The 8,258-nt window shown below is 48.4% G+C and overlaps 1 protein-coding gene across 2 annotated transcripts in view; it reads right to left on the reverse strand.

Moving 5' to 3' along the window:
- Window positions 1-7,357, reverse strand: part of CHST11 (carbohydrate sulfotransferase 11) — a gene marked incomplete at its 5' end in the record, with an annotated part of 164,941 nt that extends 157,584 nt beyond the window's left edge. The window contains one exon of one of the 2 annotated variants that reach the window (XM_080635427.1): window positions 7,255-7,357. In XM_080635427.1, coding sequence (XP_080491553.1) covers window positions 7,255-7,357 — 103 coding nt within the window. Of the gene's footprint in view, window positions 1-7,239 lie in introns of both variants that reach the window. The other variant, XM_080635426.1, reaches the window with a different exon arrangement.
- Between the last annotated feature and the right edge of the window lie 901 nt (window positions 7,358-8,258).

An 8,258-nucleotide genomic window follows, 5' to 3' on the forward strand; every position in this document is an offset into this window, starting at 1 on the left:
TGCTTGTGCTGTGCCTATCTGAACAGTGTCAGGCTGGAAAACAGAGGATGGACATGAGGTCTATCAGTATGTACAGAAGGAAGATACCATGAAGCATGATAAGCATGACAGTCTTAGTCTCATGATTTAGTTTTAGGTAGTCCTGTGAGGGGCTTTGGGAGTTGGACTCAATGATTCTTATGCATCTGTTCCAACTTGAGTTATTCTATTTATACCATACTATTTAGTCAAAGTCCCCTTAGCATGACACAGAAATGAGAGTCCTGTCATCCACACTGGCTCTCCAAGACTTACCAGCACTGTGCTTTTCAACCCTCTTTAAGTTTGTAGAGTGGAACAGGTAAAACAAGCCAGCTCCCACAGACAGATCTGCAGTTCCCATGTCCTGTGTGAGGGGCTCCGCACCAGCCCCCAGGGACTGAAACAGGCATCACACAGGGCAGAGCAGATGTACACTGCAATGGGATGGTCAGCACTCTCCATGCACATATTCTTGATGTGCAAGTGCACAGGATTTGTGCACTGGTTGCCTTTCAATTAGGTACCTCCTAGTGCTACTACAGGCAGTGTGACAACCCAAGACAGTGGGGAAGGAGCCGAAATTAACACAGGCCATTCATGCAAAAACCTACAACTTCAGTTTGACTGGAGGGAAGGAATCTAATCCAGGTAATTTCACCAACAAGTAACTTATTACTAAGGAGCATGTGGAGGCGGCAAGCCAACAAACCACATTCATCAATTTGGCATCAAATGAAAACTGGGGGGTAACAGCATTAGGCAAGAGAAGCGACACAGAGCCCAAGTGTATATGCGGTAGAATTTTGATTTATTCATGAATCCTTCATCTCATGTGCCAAACAATTACATGAAAGGGGGAACACGCTGCATCCTCCACCGATTATATTCACAAAATTGGAATCCAAGAAAATTCCTCTGTCTGGAGGGGATGAGCCAGAGATAATTAGGAACTGAATTCTCTCATTGGTTCACTGTAGTCTCTGGTGGTCTCATCTTCTAGTGAGAGCATGAGGCTTGTGCCAGAAACACCACTTTGTCACATGCAAGCATTCTGCTGACAACAAAAGGACATTATCCATAACCTGGATACTGAAACACAAATAAAGAGGAATTATCTGAACTCTACAGTTTGAATTGTGATTATTCTTATTGTGAAATACTTACCTTGTCCACAAAGATCTTGCATGAATGGGCTCCACAGGGAACAAGAACATCCAAGAAAACATGAACATGCTTTGAAACATTATACTGTTAATGCAGTAGGTGGCTGCTGAATCTAAATGACCGCCCCAGACATGTCTTTATCTTTATCCCAGACACACCAGATCTACACAAGTACAAAATTCCTGAACTTAATTTTATTTCCTTATGTGACAAGGAGAACTCCTGCACTTTGATTTGAACCGGACCCTTCACCCATGCATCCATGCTTGATTTTATACATGCTGACACTTAGACAAGTCACTCACAGAACTCAAACGCTTGCCTTGAGCACCACAAACAACCTGCAGGAAAAACCATCAGGTTCAAATACCACTGTGTCCCGCAACCCTGTCCTTAATTCCCTCAGGATCACCTTAGAGCTGATACATAATACATATGCATAAGCCCAAAAGGCTTGAGAGGAAAAAAACTGCTGGAATGACATTCACACAAGGACAACTGCAGCAGCTTTGTCAGGCAGGATTTGATACAGTACATCTGGCAAGAGTCAAACAAAATACACTAGTGCTGGCTTTGGGAAAAGTAACATGGATCTAATTCCATCCAATGCTCTGAATCAGTTTTAGAGTTAGTTCCATGGTACAGTACAAGATTAACTACCTGTCACTTCTGACAAGTAATAGAAACAACGTAAGAATTCAGAAATAGGCTTACCCTATACAGAGATAAAATTGACACATTAGCTGCACCCGACCAACTGTTCATAAAAAGCACTGGGCATTTCTGCTCCGTGTATCTTTTTTTTACCCTAAAGGAAAAACAAAGTTTCCATTCACATTGCTCTCTCTGAAAAGGTTAGACTTCAGCCAAGTTGTGACACTTTTACATCCGTGAGTACAGAGTGTCAATGCTATGAAAGTCAGCACAGTTTCCCCAATATTGATTCACAGTAACAAAAAAAAAAAAAAAAAATGTAAAAGCTTATAAAAGTCTACACTGTAGAAACCTTAACTGCAGAGTAACAAATATTCTGCTAAATTAAAATGTAAAGACATTACTGTGGATAGTGCCAGGTATTTTTTGCTTGAACACATTAAGAAACAGATTTTCATTTCTTAAGGTCAGTAAGCAGTTGCTGCTGAAAGCTACACTCATACATACTGCAATAGAAAGACCTGCTCTTCTTAAAAGCTTAATAATCACTAACCAGAAAGATCTTCAGAAAATAAAAGCAGTTTAACTCCCAACTTCAATCAGGTTTTTTTGAGTGCTTTTGAGAAGAGGGACTGGGACAAGTTTGCTCACACTGACAATGCAGTCCCATGGAAATCAATGAAAAGCTTATAGGGATACTGACAGAAAGATACAGCACAGCCCCCACGCAGGCACACAGCAAGGTTTCTGCCCGCAACTGGGAGATGGATTTCATTGCATGCAATTAAATGAGGGCCAGGTTCTTGTGGCTGTCAAATGAACTCCATCTCTCTGTATCCCAAACAGAATAATTTAAAACCAGTATAGGGGTCCATCAAAGGAATGCCACACACCCACTGCTTTGCAGATCTCATTCCCCTTTATAAGCAGGGCAGAAAGCAAGGATCACTTGCAAGATGGGAAACTGCTGCATTGATTTTCAAACAGAATCTTCCATCAAAACCAATGGCGAGCTTGGCTTCAGATATCAGGGAAAAAAAAAAAACAACTCATGTGATCTGAATTGTTCTGACAGTTGAGCAAGGATAGACAACAGCCTTCTGTAAGGAACAAGCAGCTATCAGTCACACAGTGCTGCATGTGTAACTGAGAAGATCATGGACAGGAGGCAAGTCTGAGGATCTAACTTTTGTTAGCATCCATAGGAGAAAAAGTCTAAAAGAGGATATGAGAACTGGAGCAAACACAGTCTGGTCTGCAGTAGGGGAAAACAAGGTTTAGAATCAGTTTCATAAACCTGTCTCAGGTAAGACAGAGTGTTGATTATTCTACCTTTATGTACAATTTTTCATCCTGAAGGGTCCCAGCACCTCGCCAGTCTGACCCCAGCCTAGCAGAGCAGCTCCTGCCTGCACTTACTGACACACAGTTCCCCCACACACTACAGCTGGAATGCCTATAGAAGAAAGCAAACACATCTGTGAAAGCGTAGGCAGGCTCAGGACTAGCAAGAGAACTGGTTTCACAGGAAAGGCAGTAGATAAAACTATGATGGGCTGTCTCATAAAATCCCAAGACTGACCCATTGTACACAGACAGAAAATCCAGGAGCATGGAGCAATAATCAGCTTGCACTCAGTTATCCAGATAGCACATGGCAAGAGAGTGAAGATGGAAAATATTCTGAGCAAAACGCTGGGGGAAAATCAGCCATATACTGCTATATACCCAGCTATAGCAAACACTGTGGATTGTCTTTTTCTTTTCCAAAAAGACTAGACATGCAAAAGGAAAGCACACTGAAGTCCCCACTGCCATTTCCTCCCTTAGGAGCAAATAGTCCCTCAAATGCACAGGTATGCCATAAAAGCCAGAATCATGTCCAGAGTTTTCCTTAAAATGTTCCTGAGCACTGGAGAGCTGCTGCTCTTGACCTTCCCCCACCAAAGGGTGGTGGGGAACATTTCCATTAGGTCAGGGAACCTAGTTTGGGAAGGTGGGCTCCCCAGCACATCAACAATTTCTACCAGAATTCAGACAACTCAAAGGTGCATTAACAGAACAGCACATTTGCCACTGGAGTCCCAATAAAGAACAGGTATGGAGCAAAAAAGAACAAGGAGTAAAAAGCAGCTGATCTCCTTCCAATATGCAGGCATTTGAGGTATAGTGCAAGGGACACAAAAATCACATTCTTTTGCAAAGACAAGGCTAAGCTCACCTTCCCTGCTTCAGGCTTCGGTGTGGTTTTGTTGTTAGGAGGGTTTGTTTGTTTTTGAAACAAAGCTTCTGTTTACTATGTCATTTTCCTATTTATTTATTCCAAAGAAAAAAACGCCCCAACAATCAGCAGAAATGTGTCTTTCTATGTTTCTAGCAAGAAACCCACATTCAGACCTCCTAAAATGGAAAATGCTCATCTAACAGATGAAGAGTTGTCTTGTTCTTGAGGGGGGATGCACTCTTCATTTGGTGGCCTTCCGGCATCTTTCATCTTCACTGTCTCACACCTAAAACTGTTCAGAAAGCTCTGTAGGCAGAGTCTCCTGAAATTCACCAAGGGAACTTGGAGAGGGAGGGGGGGAAAGAAATTGTCAGATTTTGAATGAGGAGCTGACACTTGTTGCAAAGAACTGAAATAAACCTATTTTCAATTCAAAAGGTTCGGGTGAAAATTTTGCAGCTAATTCTGATTGTGAAGTGTCTATCTTAGAGAGCACAGTAAGCTACCAGCAACAGTAGCGGGTGGCATAGAAAACACGTACTCCAGCAGGGAACAGCTAAAATTTACAACATCCCCCACAACAAGAGCATCAGCCAAGATTTTTAAAGCTCTTAATACCTCCAGCCCCATCCTACCTGACATGCACTCTGGCCGGGGGCTGGCTCTGATTAATTTAGATGTACAGCAAGAAGAGCAACAAAGATATTGTAAAACAAGGATATAATGCCCGAAAATTATCTTCTACCTGAGGTGTATCACATTGGCAGGTCTACTACCTCCCTCCCTCCTGCCCTTCAAGAACTCCACATTAATCTATCATTTGCACCAACAAGATGGCAACACATACAATCACATAACAGATACCTAGTGAAAATAGCCATCTGAGCCTTATGAACCATACATAAACCAAACAAAAAACCACACTCTGTGAGGGTCTAGAATAGAATTTGATGGGTTTCTAGCAGTTTCCACTACAGAAACAGCCCATAGGAAAAGAAAAGCAGAATTGGTTACGATCAAATATGAAGATGGACAGATTGCAATCACATTTATTTCCAGATCTACTCCACTCACACTAACAACCTAAATATGCACCAAACAGAAAACGGGTGCAGATTATCCTCCTGGTGATCTCACAGCATTGCATTCCCTCTTTGGGGTTTACGGTAAATCCTTTGAATTGTACTAAAATTTCATCCTATTTATAGTTTCACAATAGAACAAATATAAAGCCATAATCTCTAGCTATAGAGCATATTGAGAAATCTTAAAAGACGATTTTTCTACATTCAAAAATTTACAGAAGAATATTTCATCTTTCCCCTACTGCATGCTGAGTTACTGTTCCAGCAGTATAATTTATCTGAAACAAGGGGAAATAATAGCGCTCAGCCAAATTTCCCGAATATGTGTGCAAAGTGTATTACCTGTGGAATGCAACCAATGAAGATGTACTTTTACTAACCTGGTGAAGCAGTGTTACAACCAACAGTATTGCATGGTGCCCTGAAGACCTGAACTAAAGCCTTCCCCAGGACTGCCAGGAGCTGAGATCTCCTCGGGAAACCAGTCAGCCCAGACCAGACACAGCAGGAAAGAAGAAATATGCCAATTTTTCCAAGGAGTTGGCAGGTATTAACACAGATGGGCACCATACGAGAACACACTCATCAAGCAAATGATACCAGCTTTGGAGGAGCAGACAGCTGGCAGATAAACGCCAAATGGCACTTTGCTCCACCACAGAACAGCAGACTTACTGACTCCTAATCCCAACAGCACACTAAGCCTCTACACCACTTGACTCCAAAAATTTCAAGGAAAAATAATTTTTAATCAACCATGGGTTGGTGGCCACAAGTGGGGAAGGACAGAGTCAAACGGAATACATCCTTCTTTTTCCCCTGAAATCCAATCCCCTTATTCGCTATGGCTCTGCCTGTAGGCACAACACTATAAAGCTGGCAAGAGAATTTCACAGGTACAGCCGAGAGACTCCTCCTGCCGAGAAGTGTGCCCACTCAACCAACTGCAGCTCCTGGCCTGCTAAAGAGGCATCACTCGCTTAAACAAGCTTCACTCCCTTGCTCACCTGTCAGATCCCTCCAAAGAGACATTGCAACCGCTATTTCCACCTCATTTCTCAGGCAAGAAAGGGGGAAAAGAGACAGAGATGAACAGGTAAAATCAGGTGGGTTTGGGTTTTTTTGCCATGCTGGATAGATTTCTCTGCCAAGCTGCACAAAGCAGTTCCACTGCAATCCAGGATGTATCAGTGCGTGCAGCAGACACTGGCATGAAGTTTCCGTGGCCCAATCCCCCCTTGGCGTGAAATTAGTAGCCGACCCACGGGTGACTTCCATGAGAGCCAGTACCCATCACTGCCGGTACGGCTCTATCCCTAATGTCCACCGTAGTCATAAACTGTTGGATGAAAGCAGCCAGGGGTTTGGATCAGCGCTGATCACACTCCGGTACACGGCCCCGCAGCCTGGGCTGGTGCGGACGCCCATCCCCAGCCAGGAGCACCCGGGAGCGCCTAGTTCCCGTCTCCAGCCAGGGACACCCCCGGAGCTCCCCAACCGCCCAAGCACCAGACACGAGGACAGGCCGAAGCGTCCCTGCCGCCGCCGCCGCCGGGGACGGGATGAGCGGTCGCCGGTCCGGCCAACTCCGGCGAGCCGGAGCGAAGTTGCCCGCTGACGGTAGAGGGTGCCCCCGGCCGGCCGCAGTGTCCCCGACACCCCCAAAAACCGAAAAGCCGGGAAGCCAAGGGCCCGCAGCCCCGGCGATGGACAGAGGGGACCGGGGATCCCCGCTCGGCGGGGCCGGTCAGCCGCCGGTGCCGCTCTCCGCCGCAGCAGGGTGGGCAGCCGGTGCCGTCCCCAAACGCGCGATGTACGAGAGAGAAAAATAAGACATTAAAATAAACCAACTTTCCTCCCTCCCGCGGGAAGTTTCCTGTGGGGGACGAGCCGACCTTCCCGCGGCTGCCCCCGGAGGTGACCGGGACGGGGCTGCGAGCGCTGCGCCTGACGCCGAGCCCCGCGTCTGCCGCAGCGGCGCCGGGAGGCGAGAGAAGGAGCCGCCGGTCAGCGAGGGGCTCCCGGGGCCCCGCCACCTGCTCCGGCGGGGAGCGGGGCCGGTGCGGTAGCGGTGCAGTTGCGGTGCCCTACCTGGGTGCAACATACTTTGGAAATAGAAGATGACGAGAATGAAGGAGCCCACGGAAGTGACCAGGACCATTCTGCACACCCGGTTCATCCTCATTACTTCCAGCACCGCCGGCTTCATGGCGTGGTCGGGCGGCGCAGAGAGGGGCGGCGGAGCGCGCAGGGCTGGAGCTGAGAGCCGCTCCGCTCCGCGCCCGCCGCGCTCCTAGCACCCGCCGCCGCGCCCGAGGATGCCCGGCCGCCCGCGCCCCGCACCGGGGGGCGCTAATGCCTGCGCTGGGCGTGACCACGCCGCGCGACAGGCGGAGGGGCGCTCGCAGCCGCGAGGGGGGGAGGAGGGCCAGGCGGGGAGCCCGGGCGGAGCGCGCCCCCCCCTCGCTAAGGGGAGAGATGGTCCCGCCCGGCGGCGGCAGCGGGCGGGTACGCGCTGGGCTGCCTCAAGGGGCCGCCGCCGCCGCGGGGCGGGGCGTGCCGGTCGCGTGCGGCAGCCGCGAGGGCCAACGGGTGTCGCCGGCGCTGAGGGAGGCGTCGGGAGCGGGTCCAGCCCGGCGCCGGGTGTCGCGCAGGCGGGCGTTACGGCCTCGCCGCCAGTGAACTGGGCCGCCTTCCGCTCACCCTCGTCCTCCTCAGGGGCTGTGGGACTCAGCACCGGCCCGCAGTGCCCCCGCGCGAAGGAGGCTGTTCTAGGTTCAGCGACAGAGGCTTCCCCCGCGCCCCGTTTGTGAGAGAAATTCAATTCTCCCACTTCTCTTTCTATGTGTGTGTGGTGCCTGTCACTCTGTTAATCCACAAATGCCTTCTCCCAGCTCTTCTCCCGCTTTGGTATTATGCAAGGCGTTATTTCACAGCCGGTCGTTGTCGTCGCTTCTTCCCGGTGTTGTGCTGTCCCGGCCGGTAGCTGTTAATATTTATATTGGGTGTAAACACTGACTTGCACTAGCACTGAATCATCCCTAACCAAAACAGTGCCACCTGGCATACCAGGAATGAAAGAAAGGGGAGTCTGTGTTTAAAGCGCGAGA

This window comes from Psittacula echo, assembly GCF_963264785.1.
Source record: "Psittacula echo genome assembly, chromosome: 1".
In the NCBI taxonomy this organism is placed as follows: Eukaryota; Metazoa; Chordata; class Aves; order Psittaciformes; family Psittacidae; genus Psittacula; species Psittacula echo.